This window comes from Lates calcarifer, linkage group LG4 (genome assembly GCF_001640805.2).
Source record: "Lates calcarifer isolate ASB-BC8 linkage group LG4, TLL_Latcal_v3, whole genome shotgun sequence".
Lineage (NCBI taxonomy): Eukaryota > Metazoa > Chordata > Actinopteri > Centropomidae > Lates > Lates calcarifer.
Window position 1 is genome coordinate 4537895 of NC_066836.1, and position 19729 is coordinate 4557623.

Sequence of the window (19729 nt, forward strand, 5' to 3'; positions counted from 1 at the left end):
AGTGGTTTGAGAGGGTTTTCAGACTGTCTATGAAAGACCAGAAAATAGTGCCAGTTACCTGTTGTATTGTGGCACTGGGCACATGGGTAATCCCCATCTTTTAAAGGGGCTAAAAGAGTCTGTTTTCGATCTGCTATAATGTTTGCCTGCACAAGCTTGCTGCGTAACTTAGGGCTTCTTTAACAGACAAGGAGAGGATCCCTGAATTACTGTGCTAATGCTGGGTCAGAGGTCAAAACAGGCCAATGTTTTAGAATAGTATTTTGTGAGGATATGGGCCTGAGGGGTGTATGTAGCACACAAAAAAGCACTCCCAGCAAACAGAGAGGACACTTTTTTTTTCCCATTTTTTCAGTTTATTTTGAACTACAGTACATACATCCTGTCATTATTTTCCCTTTTAAATGATAAGCCTGCCAATACATGATATAATCAAACATCAGTCAAATATCAAATTGTTCCATTCAGTACAGAACATTAAACCATAAAACATGATTATCTACAGTTAATTTAGCAGCATGCTGAATGCTGAGTTAAACAAACTCATAATTCCAATCCCTAATCTGTCATGGTACACCTGAGCCTGAAATCACTGATCCCACACCATGAGGAGACACCACAAATGCCCATTTACACATGCACAGCGTAACACTGTGTTTTGATTGGTAAAAACCTTACAATACATGAGGTATGTAACCAGCAATCTCAAATGCTGTCATTAATACAGCAGTTATCTTTGATTAAATGCAGCCATCATGCTCTAATGTTGTTACTTGTTCCTAAATCTTTCCTTTCATCTTATTTGAGTCTGTAACTTGGCTTTAGTCTGTGCAGCATCACAGCTCAGGTGAGTTCTGAAGAACTCCTGGATCTTCTTCCACATATGGACTTCAGCTGCTACGTGGGACCTGGGCTCACCCCCCCACATGACTGGTCTACCCATAACCCCATGAAAGCTGGAGGGGTAGTAGGGCCCATAAGGTGGCTCTAGTTGATGTCCCGCTCTAGGGTAACTCACACTCTGAACATTTTTCTTCCCATGACGCTTCAATCTCTCCACCATCTCCTCCATGTAACCCTTGCTGTCCCAGTTGAGGTCGTCATCTCCAGCCACAAAGAGGAAACATCCCCTGGTTTGTTCAATGGGAACCAGGCTGCCCCTGTTCTCCTCTGCCAGAGGATTGCTCACGCCATACTTTATTATGCTGGCACCTGATTCAGTGAGAATTATTTTGCTGGAGTCAAACAGTAATGGTGAGAGGATCTGCCGGTTCTTATAGAAGAGAGGAACGGCTGCATTGGCGCTGCAGCCGTTAATCCACACTGTGGCCTCAACACCTGACACAAAAGAAGCAAGTGAGAGCGCGATGTCTGCTCCCTTTGATCGAGATACTACACCAACTCCTTTGCTGCCCACCTGAGAAGAGAAGAAAGAAATAGAGGTGAAATACTGACTAGACAGAAAATCAACGGCACATGTCAAATCCTCACTGGAGCTGCTGAAATCACACCAGTGAATAGTCTGACCACGGTCTACTGTCCTGTTAACTGTCCTGAAATAAACTAAGGACATTCATTTGCATATTTCAGGATGAGCCTCATTCTGATTAATCTGCCAATTATTTTCTTGATCCATTAACTGATCTTTTGACCTTCAAAATGTGACATAAGTGAAAAAATGAATGTAACTCTCCTAAAGCCCTGACTAATTCTCTAAAACCCAAAGATAGTCAGTCTAACACCAGATGAGACAATACATTATCAAAATAGATGCTGATTAATTTTCTGTTGATCATTGATTAATCCTTTTAGTTCTGTTGTGTTTTGCATTCTGTTCGATGCAATATACAAACAACCAGGAACAAACTAAAATTAAAGGGAACCATTGGAGCAGGAGCAGCAGGACACATCACTGCCTGTTACTCAACCAAAAGCACCTGAGGTCCAACTTTACCTTAGGATGTTGTTTTAGGAAATCAACTGCCTCTTCAAAATGGTCGAGATGTAACTCTTTAATGTTGGCGAGCTTATCATTGAACACAGCTACTGTCAGAACCATAAACCCTCTGTTGGCCAACAGAGAGGCTCTTTTCTCACACGGAAAGGAGCACAGATCCAACACAGCAGGAAACGGACCATCTCCTGGAACATGGGAAATATAAGTTCACATCATTAGTATAGTTTGAATAGTGCATCCTTATTTTTTTTCATACACAGCTACTGTTTACATTTTTGATTTAGCCAGCTCAACATAATTATAATTAATTCTAAATTAATGTTTCTTAGCCCCTGTGACACTTAACAGATAAGTGGTATAGATAATGAATGAATTAATAAATGTTACTTAGTGACTTAATAATTTACCAAACAAAGATTAGCCAATATTGAGGTCAATGGCCATGAGGTTAAGCTGAATATAAGCTTTACTTTATAAACTTTTGGGAAAAATTAAACACACATCTAAAATCATTTCCTTCCTCCAACCTTTTTTCATGCTCACCATCGTAGTTTAGGTTGTTGGCATGCTAATATTTGCTAATTAGCCTTAGACACATTGTACATTTGTGGTTTATAAGAATATCGTTAGATTTGCAGATGGTTAGTCATAAACCAAAGAACTGGACTTATAGTAATTTTAAGCCGATGATGGTGCTTGATAAAAAATTAAAGATTCACCAGAGTTATTTCAATTAGGGGGACTGGGATGTCTGAAAGTAATTTCATGGCAACTACTTTCAGGGAGTTTTTGGGGCAAATTTGGGATTTGTGATATTGGTCATTAATATAATTGACCTGACCTCACTACTTCAACTATGATAAAGACAGAAAGCAGAGAGCCACTAACCTGGGGGAGTAAACAGGACTCCACGAAGGTTCCCCTCTTTGACAGGGCACCGACTGACTCCATCCCCCATCAGAAACCTCTCATTGATCGCCTCTGCCAGCATCCTGCCCTCCTCCTCCTCCTCATGCACAGAGAACTTCACCACATGGGGGTTTAGTGAATTACTTTTTTGAAACATTTTGTGTAAGGAGTCCGCCTTCAGCGACCACAGCAGACCCATGGGTTCAACCCCGACGTAGCTCCCTCTGAGTGAGGGGTCTCTGTCCAGGTCGATCTCCCCGCTCCCATCAGCCCTGTAGGTGGCCGAGGAGCTGAACGTCACTCCCTTCTCATCCGTTGACCTGGCTCTCATGGTGACCACCTGCCTCGACCTCAACCCGGCCACCTTCACCTGAACGGGCTCATCGAACAAACACCTGGCGCTCGGCAGCAGCCTCAGTCTGACCTGGGAGGACATCTCCTCTGACACTAAAGATCAATTCTTTCAAAGTCAAGCTGAACCATAAACACAGGAGGTTGATATTGATTTCTCAAAGTCTAATTGGTTACTTAACTTTTTAATAGTTAATGGAAAATGGTTAATTTTCAGCATGACAAAAAGCAAACTTTTTAAGAGAGACTTAGAAGTTGCACTGTAACTGTTCTGTCAGGTCACTGTGGCCCAGTGTTTTATTGAGACACTGATTTACTTTGCTTAACTGCTCTCAGCATCATCTTACTGTAAGTGGTTTGAGAGGGTTTTCAGACTGTCTATGAAAGACCAGAAAATAGTGCCAGTTACCTGTTGTATTGTGGCACTGGGCACATGGGTAATCCCCATCTTTTAAAGGGGCTAAAAGAGTCTGTTTTCGATCTGCTATAATGTTTGCCTGCACAAGCTTGCTGCGTAACTTAGGGCTTCTTTAACAGACAAGGAGAGGATCCCTGAATTACTGTGCTAATGCTGGGTCAGAGGTCAAAACAGGCCAATGTTTTAGAATAGTATTTTGTGAGGATATGGGCCTGAGGGGTGTATGTAGCACACAAAAAAGCACTCCCAGCAAACAGAGAGGACACTTTTTTTTTCCCATTTTTTCAGTTTATTTTGAACTACAGTACATACATCCTGTCATTATTTTCCCTTTTAAATGATAAGCCTGCCAATACATGATATAATCAAACATCAGTCAAATATCAAATTGTTCCATTCAATACAGAACATTAAACCATCATCATCCTCATCATACAGCCATGCTGTCATTAATAGAGCAGTTATCTTTGATTAAATGCAGCCATCATGCTCTAATGTTGTTACTTGTTCCTAAATCTTTCCTTTCATCTTATTTGAGTCTATAACTTGGCTTTAGTCTGTGCAGCATCACAGCTCAGGTGAGTTCTGAAGAACTCCTGGATCTTCTTCCACAGGTGGACTTCAGCTTCTGCATGGACCTTGGGCTCACCCCCCCACACAACCGGAAAGCTAAGGAGCCCATGTAAAGCAGAGGGGCAGTAGGGTCCATAAGGCGGCTCCAGTAAGTGTCCAGCTCTAGGGTAACTCACACAATCAAAATTTTTCTTCCCATGATGCTTCAATCTCTCCACCATCTCCTCCATGTAACCCTTGCTGTCCCAGTTGAGGTCGTCATCTGAGGCCACAAACAGGAAACGTCCCTTGGCTTGTTCAATGGGAACCAGGCTGCCCCTGTTCTCCTCTGCCAGAGGATTGTGCATACCATACCTTATATTACTGGCACCTGATTCAGTGGGAATGACCTTGCTGAAGTCAAACAGTAATGGTGAGAGGATCTGCCGGTTCTTATAGAAGAGAGGAACGGCCACATTGGCGCTGCAGCCGTTAATCCACACTGTGGCCTCAACACCTGACACAAAAGAAGCAAGTGAGAGCGCGATGTCTGCTCCCTTTGATCGAGATACTACACCAACTCCTTTGCTGCCCACCTGGGAAGAACAACATACACATTACAACACAAAAACTAAAACTGGTACTCAATCGAACTCTATTGCCAATATAAAGATAAATTGTATGATAAAACTGGATAAAAACATGCATTTAACATAACACTATCATGAAAGCAGTATGACCTTTTGCATATATGACAAGGCAGTAGAAATGTGTTATCATATAATTTAAAGGATAACCAGTATTTTTGAACCCAGGCCTTATTTTCCAGTGTTTCAGTGTAAATGATTGATAGGGACAACAGTTTTTGGAATCAGTACAGTAACAAGGACAGTGCACCTGGCAACTGCAACAGCGAGTTAGATCCTTTTTGTTTAATCAGAAACATTGCTGTATATCACAACAAGACTCCACTGACAAAAACAGCAATTTTACAGAGCAGAGCGCGGGAGTTGCTGGAATACCACTGCCTTGATTGGTCAGGTTATTTGTGTCATTAATCATATTATTAATTTATTGTGTCTGACCATAGAGAGTCAAACAACAACCAGAAAAACCCAATCTGTTAGGTTACCTTAGGCTGTCGTCGTAAGAAATCCACTGCCTCTTCAAAGTGGTCCAGGTACATCTCTTTGTTGTTGTCAGGCTTGTCGATGTACACCGCTACAGCCAGGACTACAAACCCTTTGTTGGCCAAGAGACAGGCTCTTTTCTCAGACATAAAGGTGCACAGATCCAACACAGCAGGGAACGGACCCTCACCTGGAACACCAGACACATACAAGTAAATGTCAATAACAGGTCATATTAAGTCCTAGATCTTACATAACCTGGACAGCCACAGATATAACCACAGCTTTATAACTGTTACAGAAGTTAACTTTCATGATGGCCATGGTCCATTTACCTCAGCTGGTTCCAGGGGCCTTGTACTGTGCATGGTCTCACACTGTCAGGACTTACTGGGACAGCAGACTCACTAACCTGGGGGAGTAAACAGGACTCCTTGAAAATTCCCTTCTTTGATGCGACGCCGGCTGACCCCCTCTCCAATCAGAACCCTCTCATTGGTCGCCTCTGCCAGCATCCTGCCCTCCTCTGCGTCCTCCTCCTCATGCACAGAGAACTTCACCACATGCGGGCTCAGCGCTTTGTTCTTGTAAAAGTATTTGTGTAAGGAGTCCGCCTTCAGCGACCACAGCAGGCCCATGGGTTCAACCCCGACGTAGCTCCCTCTGAGTGAGGGGTCTCTGTCCAGGTCGATCTCCCCGCTCCCATCAGCCCTGTAGGTGGCCGAGGAGCTGAACGCCTCCCCTCTCTCGTCCATCGACCTGGCTCTCATGGTGACCACCTGCCTCGACCTCAGCCCAGCCACCTTCACCTGAACGGGCTCATCGAACAAACACCTGGCGCTCGGCAGCAGCCTCAGTCTGACCTGGGAGGACATCTCCTCTGAGAGTAAAGACCCTCTCTGCACAGCTTCAGACTTTGTTCTGTGACTGTAACAAAGCAAACAGGACAGTTACACTTTCTGGGCAGTGTGACAAAGCAGAGCAACAACACTATCACTACGAGATCGAAACAGAAAGATTTAAAATAGCAACATAAGCTGATAAATACAGTGGTCTGCTGTGAAAAGACCTCACATTTTGGCTGATTTAAGAATATAATCAAGTATGAGGGTAGGCTATGTAACGGCCTCTGAGTAATGCAATAGTTAGAGAGTACCACAGACTATACCCTCCAAAATGATCATACACTTCTGTAGAACAGTTTCAATAAAACCTGAACATCATAACCTTCATGATGTGGCTGAATGCAAGCATGTGACACATAAGCTACAAAACTGGAAAAAGTCATCTCTCAGTGTTGAAACTGCTCCTCTATGTTCCTGGAAGACGTAAAGACAACACTCTCACACCAGCTGTGTTTTTTTTTTCTTCCTTTGGGTAAATCCGGCATTCAGTTGATCCACAAAATGACACTTCATAAAATCTGAACTAAGGCAGAAACAGACTAACCGGATGAGAATGAGGTGAGAGGTCAACAACGGAAAATAAGCGTTTAAAGTTTGTGACTACATCTTAATGCAGCGGGGTTCATCGTTTATTACAATAGCTATGACATTACTTTATATGTACGAGTTAAAAAAAACATTTAGTGGATTCAGAAAACCCCTCAGATTCTGCTTTTGCAGATTCCTCGAATCCCCCTCAGATTCTGCAGGGTCAGTGAGTACGACGACTCCTCTTGTTGTGATTATGATCAGTAGTTTCTGGTGAGTTTGAGACATGCCGAACATTAGCCTGGATACTGAGACTGGTCAAGCGTTATGAATCTAATTTATATGATGTGTGCAGTTCTTCACTACAGAAAATGCATGATAGTTAAACAGAGTTTTGAATGGAGGGGAACCTTTCGAGGTGAAGTCGCTGAGACGTTGTTGTTGTTGTTGGAGTTCGGTCGCAGTGTTTCTTTTCTCTTTGAGTTCTTGTTTTAATCTCGCTCGATTAAAACAAGAATCTATCTAAGTTTCGATCGATCTAAGTTTTCTCTGTCGTCATCAAAACAAAGTGCGTGAACTCACCGAGACCGAAGTCAAGTCTGTTCAAATATCCGGAATCACGGACCCGAAGGCGCGTTCCCGATTAGTGCACGTCAACACTGATATTAATGTGAATAAATGTGCGCGTACACCACAGCAAACACTTCTTCGTTATAATGTAACATTATCAGAAAAGATGAGATAAATCTGGTGCAAACACTGTTGCAAACAGCAGCTGGTGATTGTGAATGAAGCTCAGTGTGTGTGATTGTAAACTCTGACCGGCAGAGGGCGCTCACAAATCTCAAAACCTTACACCGATCAGCCACAACATTAAAACCATTGACAGGTGAGGTGAATAATATTGATCATCTCGTTACAATGTAATGTTCTGCTGATGCTAGTTTTCATCTAGACGGTAATTTGACATGTACCACCCACCTAAACATTGCTGTTTAGGTTTTAGGCACTCCCTAATGGGAGGGGCCTCTTCCAGCAGGACACAACCCACAGGCCCCAAACAATCCACTGCCAATGTCTCAGTGCCAGACACCACAGGACCCCCCACCAACAGACCACCTGAGGTCCAGGGCCTGTGTCCATGCCCTGATGGGTCAGAGCTGTTGTTGGGAGCATGAGGGGGACCTACATGATATTAGGGAGGTCCCACAGATGCTGGATCAGACTGGAATCTGGGGAGTTTTTATGGTGTGGTTGGAGCATTATCCTGCAGGGGGAGGCCCCTGACATTGGGGAGTGTTGTTGCCATGGGTGGATGTGCCACCCATGGTACATGTCAACGTAACATCCAGATGAATGAAGAACCCATGTTTCCTCAGCAGAACATTGTATTGTAATGAAATAATCAATGTTATTCTCTTCACCTGTCAGTGGTTTTAATGCTGTGTATTGATCTGATCGGTGTATTTGTGACAGGTATCTGATCACTGCAGGTGGAGGGGTAGAGGAGCAGAGGAAGAAAGAGAAAGAGAAATACTTTCCTGTAAACATGGGAAAGAAATGCACATCCATACACAAATATAAACACACACACACTTAAAAAATCAGTTTTGGGACATTGTATTCATTTGGATTAATCACCTGAGGCTGAACTCAACCCTAAACCAAGTTTTAAGCCTTTTATCTCTACATGGGAGGTGAATGAACAGGTTGATGTCTCCTCAGTACGGTTGATAATTGAGGCATGCACACACACACACACACACACACCTTCAGGAGATTAGTGAGAAGCTAATCAGTGTGATTGCTGACACCTGTGATGGCTGCTCCTCAGTTATATAAGCTGCTGGACTCAGGTCCTCAGTTTCCTCGGCTGTGGTTGTCTCTGGTGCTGAGTTTAAATCTGTTGCGTATTTCATGACATTTTAAATGTATGTGATTTACACACTCAACATTATTTTATTTCTATCTTTCTGCACGGTCTCCACTTCTGAAACCAAAGCCAGATGCAGTTTTCATTTTGTCTTCGGTCAGTGTCGGTCCTCTCAAAAAGTTTTTTCTCATGTGCTCACAACAGTGCTGCAGATATTACTGTGCTTCTTTAAGCCTGTCTCTCCTCTGTCTTTACTGGATGTTCTCTGTAAAAAAAAAAAAAAAAAAAAAAAAAAAAAAAAAAAAAAAAGTTGCACATGGCATTTGAGTGCAAGTGTGTCTATCTACAACAGCCTGGAAAACAAACAATCTGAATAAGTTTATCACCATCTAGTGGCCATGGTGAATAACACCAGGCTCTTGGGAGAGTCCCTAAGAGTCAGCAGGTCCCTGTACCAGAACCTCTGTTTGAAATGATTGTAAATGTTTTTTGTTGTAGCCAGTCAATCAAATGACCATAAAGTGATGCAAAATGACTGAGAGGAGATTCAGAATGAGCACTAAGAGAGAAAAAGAGATACAAAACAAACACGAAGAGATGCAAAACAACTGTATCTGTGGTGTCTTCCCTCTATGTAGGAGGGGTTGGGTGGCCTGTCTGTGCTCGGGGAGCCATTGTCTGTCTGTGATTACGTGTCCAAAAATATGTGGACACGGGAACAATGTATCCAGACATCCAAACGTCACACCCACATGTGATTACTGAGACCCCAGCTGCAGGGATTTGCTCCACTCAGCTGGAATTACCGCTCATCAGTGAGCTGTGGTTTTTAGGCCTGGCTTTGCAGGTGTTGGACGGGGGTTAAAGTTACACACACAACGTTTCTTTATGGACCTGCCCCCGTGTACGGGGCATATTATCACAATGAAAGAGGGAAGGGGCTTTCCCAAACCGTTGCCTTAAAGTTGGAAGCACACTCTCTGTGGCATTGAGATGTCCTAGTGATCCTGTTCAAACCATAAAACCACAAGTCAGTGGTGGAAAGTAACAAAGTACATTTATAACAAAGTACAGTAGCTGTTTTAAGTACTTGTACTTTACCTGAGTGTCTGTTTTCTAATACTTTATTTTAAGATACAGTGTTTTTAATGTGTGTGGCAAGAGACACAGAAAACACAGAGTCCTGGTTTGATTTGAGCATTATTGTGATTTAATTCACTATGTCTTATATCACAAAGAAAGTCTTTAAAAATGCAGACTAGAATTTCTGTATATAAACTGTACACAAAAAGCAAGGCACTATACATTCAGATTCCTCACGCTGCTGTTTCTCCTCTCATTTAAAGTCAAACCGTTTTTAAATTACAGCTCTTCTCTCTGCTATCAGGAGTCACTTCAGCAGTTTAACACAGTCGAGCAACATGAGTTCCCTACGTGGCCTGACAGCATCCAGACAGGAAAAAAAAAAGAGACAACTTTCCTCACAACATCTGACGTGACAGGATTCTTTTTTTTTTTTACATAGATACAAAGTCACAAACGCATCTACACACACATTTACAGAAATAAACATTACACGCACTTACAAACATTATATACAATCGCACGCACATACATACACAACCACAGCATGGCACTCTGACACCAAGCGTCCTAGTGTTTTTCTTTCACAAAGTCCATGAGCGGTGACTTTTTAGTGCTTGGAGGAGACTCCAAATACACACCACGTACTGTATGAACCAAAGCAAGGTGTTTTTTAATTTTCAGTTAAACCACTTGAGTTTGATTTTGTTATGTAAAGACAAAGTCGAGAAGTAAAACATGACTATAAGCAAGGTGAGTGCATCTCCAGTCTCATCATTCATGTAGGTTTTCTTCAGATTCAGGTTCCCTCTCTTCAGGACGCCGTGGATTTCCATCCCCCCAGCGTCGTTCATGTGACATTTCCTGTTATCTCCGTCTCAACCGTCCACCCTGTGTCCACTTCACACACCATCTTCAGTTTAAAAACTTTGTTAAAACAGTCCTTTGGCCTTCTTTAAATTCACTTGCTTCCACCCTGGCAGACGTTCGTATTCCTCTCTCGACATTTCTAAAGCTTTCTGTAACAGAAGACGACAAACAGACAGCTCGTTAATCAAAAAGTAAATGACACAGAGACGTCCACAGGCTCCTGGGTGAAGTTTAAACATACTGTTTTAAAGGAAAGTCTTAGTGTTTGAGTTTTGGCAGGAGCTCAAACACAGCTTCCTGTGGGGGAAGTATTGGTGTTTATGGTTACAAAAAAAAAAGACCAAATGCCAAAAAATTCAACATCAGGTTATTTTTTTAGCCTCTAAATTACAATAAATCTTCCCAGTTAGAATTTTCTGTTTAAAACATGGTTTCAAATGGCAAACTAAAGGGAAGATTTATCAGATATACATATATATTAAATTAAATTTTGATTGTTTTTATGAGAAAATGAGTTATTTTGTGCATTTGAACTTCTCTAGTATATATTTTTGATGTTTCCAGCTGTTAATTTGCGGTTTCTGTAATAATACACTTGCTGATTGGTCTAAAAGTGGGTGACATCAGAGCGTATCGTCATCATATTTAGAGCTCTGTGGAGTAAACCTCAGTAAACCTCTTGTGCCATATAAGGAGAGTTTAGTTGTTTCAGTGTTTTCATGCCTCCGTGCTGTGCTCCATAGACAGAGTGAGTCAGACTGGGGTTGTAGCCGACGGTGAATCACAAGTGCATTTAGAAAAAGAGTCTCAGGTAGAGGGTGTGTGTGTGTGTGTGTGTGTGTGTGTGTGTGTGTGTGTGTGTGTGTGTGTGTATGAAGAGTAGCAGCAGCAGAAAAGTGTGGACACAGGAAGGTGGTGTAGGTGAAGGTGTCGAGCAATTAAACATCTCAATTATCGCATCGGTATGAATTTGACATAAGTCTTTAAAGACCTCATTTACAATCTCAGTTGTTTCATGTTAAGGAAGTGTGTTAAAAACAGTTGAACCTAGTGTTATCACCTAGGGTTGTATGGAGGCTCAATCCTGCCAAGAAAAAAAAAAAAAAGAAAATGAAAATTTATTTTTCTGTAATTGAAAATTATGACATAAGGATAACTCTTTGACTTTCTAGGGCTGCAAGTAATGATTATTTTATTATTGATTAACCTACCAATTAGTTTCTTGATGAATCACTTATTTGTTTTGTTTATAAATATGAGAAAATAGTAAAAAATCTGGTTTGTCTAACCTCTGAGTCCAAACTGACATCTTAAAAAGTTACTGTTTGTCCAAACAGCAGTTAGAGAATCTCTGTGTTTGCTTGATAAATGACTAAAATTATTTATTGATTATCAAAATAGCTGCCAATTAATTTAATGACAGATCAATTAATATGAAAAGACATACTTTTATTTTTAAAATTTTGTTATCTTGTATCTATTCTTATAATTTCTAATATTTCATCTAGTTTACTTTCCTTGCAGAAATGGATTGTAAGTTTGGGTCATGTGTCTTTTTCTATATTTGTTATCTACTGTGAAGAAGCTAAACTCTCTGACTGCAGCTGATATAAAGGACCTGACTGACTGTAATGTCTGGCAGAGTAATCAGGATGTAACTGTGCAGCCAAGCGCAAAAAACCCTCCTCCTCAACCAGCACCACACTTCAGAGACGGGAGTGACACAGGAGTGAATCAGAGTTTTCAAATCCACACAGGAAGAAGGAGAAACACAGTGCTGACGTGCTCGAAAGAAGAACAGGTCGCTGGTGCTGATGAATCACACACGAGTGGCTCTTCTTACCTGAATCCACCTACAACTTGGTCTGAAAAGTGAGAGTTAGATGGAGTTAGCATGGATAATATGAATGAGGTGTAAAGATTGAGAGGGAAAATCCACCTTTTAACTATTTTATACATCAACTCTGATCAATTCAAACAGAGCAGAACTTATTTTTTAGTGATTAACTGAAGCTTGTGTTGTTTAATGATTCATTTTTTTATAACGTAATAAAATCACTACTAAAAGGACAAAAATGTCCTTCAAGTCTGATCAAGAAAAAGACACCGTGCCTCCAACAATACAAACAACACACTTAAAATAAAGTTATCCAGCTCTGTGCAGTGGTTATCTGTCAGGTTCACTGACCTCAAAGTCCTGGTCAGACAGGTAGATCTCCAGGCGGAGTGGGTCGACTCCCTCGGGGAGCGGCCGGGCCTGCAGCTGAGCCAGAGGGAAGGTGTTCTGACAGAGCCGGGCCAACACGTCCTCCACCAGGATGATCTGGTTACACACCTCCGCCTCCTGCAGCCAGAGGAGAACATACTGCGTAAAGTCCTTCATAACAACAGCAGGTGTGAAAAGGTTGGTGGTTGGTGGTTCAGGTTAGGGTGAGTCTCTGACCCTCTCTGTGATCTCAGCCACGTCCTCTCTGTGCTCCCAGCTGGGAAACATGTTGGTGAAGGTGAGAGGCTCCAGACCGGCGTGGATCAGATACGACTTCTGAGGCTTCTTCTCATTCTTCTCTGAAGGAGAAAATCAGCACAATGAGGAAAAAAAAGACCTACTCACATGACTAAAACTTGCATTAAAATTAGGGACTGTGCAGTACACTCCTCTTTCCTTACCTTTGCAGTACTGCAACACAGTCTCCATTGCACATTTCCTGTCTGCATCCCAGCGGATACGAGCTGAGCCGGTGCTCTCACTGTCCTGAGGCCACCAGCCCTGCCACAGGTAAACCTCATGGAAGTTATCCACCAGGAACAACGCTGGATGACGATAGGAGGGAGAAATATCTTTTACTCTTTCACTACAGTGTGTACACAGCCTGTGTGAACGTATATCTGTAGATTAGTTTTTAAATGTGCCAGCATGACTCAGAGTGAGATAAAAACACACGCCTCACCAGGCTGAGGTGCGTTGTACAAGTCTTCCTGCAGGAAAGGCAGCGAGCTGACCAGGTCTGGAGCTCTGGACAGGTGGAAGAACTCTGTCGCCACAAATTCTCCAGATGTGCTGCTCAGCTGGAAGAGGCGCGGAGTGAAATTGAATTTACCGGGATCTGAAAAGAAAAATGGGAAACCAGCATTTAACGACATAAATCATTCCTCCAAGTTTAGTCAACATTCACATGACACTGTAGCACCTACTGTAGCACTAGCTGTGTCTGAGGGGAGGGTTTATGTCTGAATGAAACACTGAGTACAGAGTTTCCTGTACCTTGCAGCATGCAGTCGTAAGCCTTCCTGTCCTTCCTGCCCAGAGCCTCCCAGAAGCCCGGAGGCTCCACTCCCTCATCACACTCATGGATGGTCACCTTACTGCTGCTGTGGAGACCTGCTTCCAGAGGACACCTGAGAGGAACACGAGGGGAAAAGAATTCAAACCATGTCCATGTTTAATGCCGAGTAAAACTCCCATGATACCCCACTGCCTTATAAAACTCACTGTTCTTTGATCTTGTGTGCGGCCGTGTTTCCCACGCTGCGAGTGTGCAGCTGCGTCTTGCAGCCGTGCCACAGGTAGATGATGGCCTTGTTGATGTTGAGCAGGATCATGGAGGCTCTGGAGCGCAGGCTGCTGCAGTGGCACGCCACCTCCAGCAGGTGGCCCTCCACCGGCACCTCGCCCCGCACACAGTACAGACGCCACTCACCTGAACACAGGTGAAACAGGACATTTTTATTAAGACGCCACTTAATAATAGTGATCTTTTACTGTCAGTTTTAGCTTTACTGTAAGTTTTGCACAGCTCAGATCTTTATCACACTCTAAAGGTAATATTTATTACTTCATATTTCTCAAAGTGCAGCCACTGTATGTCTGAATCAAAGGTCACTGTTTAATATTGATAATAGCTTCAGTCTTAGCTGTAGTTCCATAATGACTTTCAGTGTTTAACTGCTGCCAAAAACCCTTTGGCCCTGTCTCCTTGCTTGGAACTCTGAAATGGTGAAGCATAAATAACTTGCAGGAAAAGAGTTAAAAGAATTACTCTGAGTGTTCTCCTCCTCCTCCTCCCTTTTGCCAGCGTGGATGATCATGCCTCCGTTGAAGCACTGTAGGAAACATGGAGGCTCCTTCCCCTGCTGCACCTGAACCTGTAACACACAGACATGCACCACACCGGTTATGAGACATGACGCTAATGCAAACACATCACTATTTTATGCAGTTACAGTCACAGACTGACAGGAATCTGGAGAACCTACTGCAAGAAACCAACATCAGGAAACATCTGAATATCATTCATTAACATGATCCTTCAAAATCAGTGTTGACATTAAAAATAAGTGACCACGTCATGGTAGATAATACTGATGCTGTTTGGATGTTGGCATGAGAAAACCATTATTTATGGGTATAACATTTCTAATTTTTTTGTCGCACTTTACTTTCTTATAGATCTGTGTTTATTTTTTCTTCTGCCCACAGACTGGTGAGAAGCCTTGTCTGTTGTACCTGTGCCCCTCTCTCCTCGTCCAGCTCCACCGTCATCAGCGCTGACGTTCCCTTCTCGCTGACGGTGGAGTGTCGGCCCTGCCAGAAGAAATAGCAGCATTTCTCTTTCCCCGGTCCAGTACTCCTCGCCTCGGGGTTCTGCCTACGACCAACTGGGACACACACAGGCAAAATGAAGACTCAACAAACTGCTCTGAAATATCAATTCTGCTAAAAAATGAATGCTCCTATTGCAACAAAGCCTCATTTTATCTCCCTGTATGAACTGTAGAAACCTAGAGGCTTTTAAAAATATTTTTTTCTTTTAATTTCTAGAAAAATCTATCTGTTGTTTTGACACCAGTAGACTCTCTTGCTCTCAAACTGATCATAAAAAAACTGATGCTGTTGCAGAAATAAGAGTAACCTTGAATTTCTTTCACAAAATCAAACAGATGTGTTAGAGCGTAAACACACAGTGACTCACCTGAAGTGCTGACCATGTACTTCCACTTGACCACGTAGGCGTCTCCCTCGTGGAACTGGCCGATGCTCTGGCGTGGGAGGCGGCTGTAGTCGAACTCCAGGATGTGCCAGACGTCCACCGACACCGTGCTGATCTCCTGAGTCCTCATGTGGTCCTCGGTCTCCACGGGGCCGTAACCGCGGCCCACGTTTACGCCCTCCAAGATGGTGGAAATGGACGACTGGAGGACGGGCAGCATCAGGGTGGCGTCGTAAGGCCGGCACTCTCGCCCCGGGGCCTCCTGAGAGTAAGAGTCAGATCACAGACAGGATTTATGATAAAAGTAAAGACTGAGAGGGAATGGATGATATGAAGCACTTTGATGTGTTCATGCTTCTCTATGAGCTCTAAATGAAGAGCCTCTGATGTGTGTGACCTGTGTAATTAATGTAATTATCCTCCTAAAACAAGCACCTTCTGCTCAGGCACGAGCTCGCCGCCTTCCTTTGGTGTTGGCGGTGTTGCTTCGGTCCAGTCCACGAACTTCTCCTTAAATAAGATTGTCTCGTTGTGCTCTGTCAGCCGGCCAAATATCGCCCAATCAGGACGGCCCTGGCCCTTTCTGCGGGGAAAATGCAGACACAGGGGAAAAGGAGTTTTATTCCGGTCTATGCTAAATCAGAGAGCAGTGGAGAGAGGATATTTTTGGACAGCACGGACACTTGGTTTACAGTTAAGGTTATAAGGGAAGTGAATTATTGTGCATGCAAAAAGCATGTGTGTGTGTGTATTCTCACCTGGGTATGAGTGTGTTGCAGCCTCCAGGGTCCAGCGGGTTGATGTCACAGCAGGTGTAGTCAAAGGTCCCGTTCCAGAGGTGTTTGGCGAGCTGGAAGGCCACCTTCCTCTGGGCCAGGGTCACCTCCTTACCGTGCCACACATACACCTCACTGCCAAAGTCAAACACCAACACCTGCAGCACACAGACAAAGGGAAACAATGTCCAGTTAACTAACATTGTACAGCTGTTTTATCACACAAGCTGCATGTGGACAATATAAATTTATACACAGATTTCTTCCAGTTTTTACAGCAAGACCCATCTATACTACACACTGTACCATATACACACTGTATATATATAAAAAGACAAAATATAACCTGAAAAACATGAACTAAAAGCAAATTACATTAAACTAATTCACAATATTCTAGACACCGTTCAGTGTCTCTCCCTGGTCTTAGCCCCTGTGTCCTGAACCCATGTAATTTCAGCAGAAGCAGAGCACAGATGGATGTAGGAGGATCTCGTTGCAGCACCTGCTGTTGCTAAGCAACAAATTAAAACCAGCTTGAAGCACAGAGCTCCTCTGAAGAACCCTGAAATATTTTAATATTCAGAGGTTGGCGCCTTAGAGAAAAAGTCCACCATTACATTGTGTTATATAATACTCTCTAAGTGAATAATACCATCTGAATGATCAAATCAAATTTAATACAATGGCAAGTTGCTGCACTGTATTCTGGTCTAGTGGGGATACAGAAAGGCAGAAATAGAGAAAGCGGTTTCTCCTCTCACCAGTCAAGGTGCGACTAAAAGAAAAGCTGAACAGTGCAGACAAAAAAAAACCCACTGTTCTGGCACCAGGCAACCAGACTCAAAAGAATTACAGCAACATCTTTTCTGCTCAGATATGAGACCAAGAATGAAAAGGATGTAAAGATGTTTTTATGGACAAACGTGACGTTCCACTGACCTCTTTGGATGCCAGCAGGGAGCTGTGAGGGACCTTCCCCCACTCATCATCATCAGGAACCAGCTTGTCGTCCAGCAGTCTGAAGATACAGTTAGTTTCCACGATGGCATTCTCAAACTGCTCGTCCTCCTCTGGGGGACCCGCAGCTATGGCACAATTGGAAATATATTAAGTCAAATGTTTGAAATGGTCCAACAGCACACAGAAAAACAGACTGTTGAGAGCAAAGGCTTCAAACTTCTTGTTGAAGCTGAGTTTATAGTGCTCATTTCTTACGTTGATAAGCCGTCTGTCCTCCCAGGATCGACCAGAACTGCTGGTTGTCTGGACCCTGTGGGTTCACACCTTCCTCGATCGTCTGCACCTGGTTCGCCCTGCAGCCCATGTCCTTCTTCGTCTGGATGAAGGTGGCCAAATCTATCGCCTATAGACACCAAACAAAAATCTGTTTTTAGAGATGACGTGTTCTTATTTGACTTTTTACGTCTACAAAATCCTGCTTCACATTTATACACAAATTCAGAGAAACAAGTACAACTTAACAACTGAGTCAGATACTGAAGACAAAACAATGTTGCTGTGAACAGACTTGGCTGATTGTTCCAGGGCTTCCTGTGCATAAAATCATAATAATATGAGTAAACAGCAATGAATGAGGGGGCGGTGTAGAAAAACAAATGTTTATTACAAAGTGTCTAGACAGACCTCCTTTGGGGAAATGGAAAAGCTGTAACTGAGCCAGGAAGCGTGTGTTTGATGGGGAGCACAGATGGGCATATGTGGCAGTGTGTGTTTTTGTGTGTGTGTGTGCAGGGAAATGGAAATAAGAGACAGAATCATCAATGAATCATCTTTGTTCAGCTGCCAATATTACGGCAGTAGCCTTGATACTCAGCGTCTAAAACTGAAAATATGAACATCAGGCCCGGTCTGACATAATACTGGTTCAGTGCTCACCTTAGCCTTCTCGATCACATTTGCGAACTCTCCGATCCAGACGAAGCAGCGCTCTGGAGTGACCAACAGGAAACAGTCTCCACTGTTGAGTGAAGACGCTCTGGGCTCCACTAACCTGGTCTGAACATGACGACGACCTGGAGAAAATTCGTTCTTGTTACATGCATGTGGAGCTCAACTCTTTATGTCATTATGCAGAAAGTTTGAACTTAATAACTTATCAATCATCCCTTGTATTTTTAAAAATGTAAACACAACACGGACATCTGATAAAAATCCAGTTTCTGCCTCTCAGCTATCATTGTAATCCTGAATGTAAAGATATTAGCACTGACAGAAAATTTTATGTGAGTAAAACACAACAGTTTTCTGTAGCTCAGCACAATCTGAAATGTTTTTTTACCTTTGATCTGCATCAGCATGAGATTCTTGTACGGCACAGCGCTGTTGTTGGACATCTGCTCCGAGATGTTGATGCTGCGCAGACTCACGTTGCTGAAGTTTTCTTTACTGGCCAGACCTGCCAGAGCAGCTTCAGAGTACTCTGAGGTTTTATTCACTGGAATGAGAGAGAGCACACTTTTTTTTCTTTTTTTTTTACAAGAACACAAACCTGCAGGGGGTCGACAAAATAACATAAACGCTTCATTAAACTTTAAATGAACAAGATCCTCGCTGTAAACACTGCTACAAAACTGGGTCATACGAGGCTCCAATTAGTTGTGTTTCCACAATCAACAAAGAGGTGCAAACACCCATGATGTTTTCAAATTCAAATTTTCCAGTGAGATTTTTTTATTACAAACAACATGACAAAGATGCTAATGCTTTATTTAGCTCTCTGTAACACAGACTTTCTGTCTCCCTAACCAAACACACATCCATAAACACACGCCGGCATCCTTACACTCCTTCTTCTCAGCCCTCATCCTCTTGCTCTCCAGCTGTGCCACATTCAGTCTCTGCTCGGTGTACTCGTGTCTGATGTCCTCCCTGGCCGCCAGCATCTTCAGAGGGTTTCTGGATGCCTGGACGTTCCTGGACGGACGCACCGACCGCTTGTGTTGCACCATGGCTGAAGTCAACCTGGTGAGGGTGACAAGCAGGAGTATGAGCATGATGTAAAATACTAAATAATTATAAACGACTAGCTGTTGTCCTTATAATATTATTAAAGAGCTTCCGGTTACAACTCCCTCACTAAATGACAAAGTCAACATGTGTCGTCATACAGTCCCCCGCTGTAACCATCATCAGATGATTTCCCATTTTCTTACTTGGGACCCTGAGAACCGAAGATGGTGTCAAAGTCCTCGCTGATCTCGATCCTGGTGGGCATGCGTGGGAATTCAGCGACACGTCTGTAAAACTTGGAGAAGATTTCGTCATCCAGCTTCATCACTTCCTTCACTGCCTTCTCCGTCACTGTTATGGTGGTTTCCTGCAGACCTGCCACTGATCAACAGAGAAGAACAAGAGGGAGACAAGAT

At 43.0% G+C, this 19729-nt stretch overlaps 3 protein-coding genes across 11 annotated transcripts in view; all 3 read right to left on the reverse strand.

The window, feature by feature from the left end:
* Nucleotides 1–340: 340 nt before the first annotated feature.
* LOC127142350 (acyl-coenzyme A thioesterase 6) lies at nt 341–3302 on the reverse strand. Its single transcript, XM_051069815.1, has 3 exons — nt 2846–3302; nt 1955–2142; nt 341–1417 (listed from the first exon to the last, which is right to left on the reverse strand). Exons 1-3 carry the CDS (start codon nt 3300–3302, stop codon nt 794–796), a joined length of 1269 nt encoding a protein of 422 aa, XP_050925772.1. The 3' UTR covers nt 341–793.
* Nucleotides 3303–3908: 606 nt separating this feature from the next.
* On the reverse strand, nt 3909–7311 carry LOC108884331 (acyl-coenzyme A thioesterase 1). Its single transcript, XM_018678181.2, has 4 exons — nt 7161–7311; nt 5730–6244; nt 5320–5507; nt 3909–4783 (listed from the first exon to the last, which is right to left on the reverse strand). Exons 2-4 carry the CDS (start codon nt 6190–6192, stop codon nt 4175–4177), a joined length of 1260 nt encoding a protein of 419 aa, XP_018533697.1. The 5' UTR covers nt 6193–6244; nt 7161–7311; the 3' UTR covers nt 3909–4174.
* A 2499-nt stretch (nt 7312–9810) lies between these two features.
* The window catches only part of LOC108884326 (supervillin), a 42465-nt gene continuing 32546 nt past the window's right edge, over nt 9811–19729 (reverse strand). For 8 of the 9 annotated variants that reach the window (XM_018678175.2, XM_051069810.1, XM_051069808.1 and 5 more), the window contains 18 exons: nt 19517–19694; nt 19147–19325; nt 18643–18798; nt 18240–18376; nt 17559–17706; nt 17283–17428; nt 16323–16498; nt 16000–16147; nt 15547–15826; nt 15081–15232; nt 14614–14719; nt 14067–14274; nt 13839–13972; nt 13525–13680; nt 13244–13387; nt 13020–13141; nt 12765–12920; nt 9811–10725 (listed from right to left, as the gene is read on the reverse strand). In XM_018678175.2, coding sequence (XP_018533691.1) covers nt 10639–10725; nt 12765–12920; nt 13020–13141; nt 13244–13387; nt 13525–13680; nt 13839–13972; nt 14067–14274; nt 14614–14719; nt 15081–15232; nt 15547–15826; nt 16000–16147; nt 16323–16498; nt 17283–17428; nt 17559–17706; nt 18240–18376; nt 18643–18798; nt 19147–19325; nt 19517–19694 — 2813 coding nt within the window. In that variant the 3' untranslated portion in view covers nt 9811–10638. Of the gene's footprint in view, nt 10726–12419; nt 12442–12764; nt 12921–13019; nt 13142–13243; nt 13388–13524; nt 13681–13838; nt 13973–14066; nt 14275–14613; nt 14720–15080; nt 15233–15546; nt 15827–15999; nt 16148–16322; nt 16499–17282; nt 17429–17558; nt 17707–18239; nt 18377–18642; nt 18799–19146; nt 19326–19516; nt 19695–19729 lie in introns of all 9 variants that reach the window. The other variant, XM_051069812.1, reaches the window with a different exon arrangement.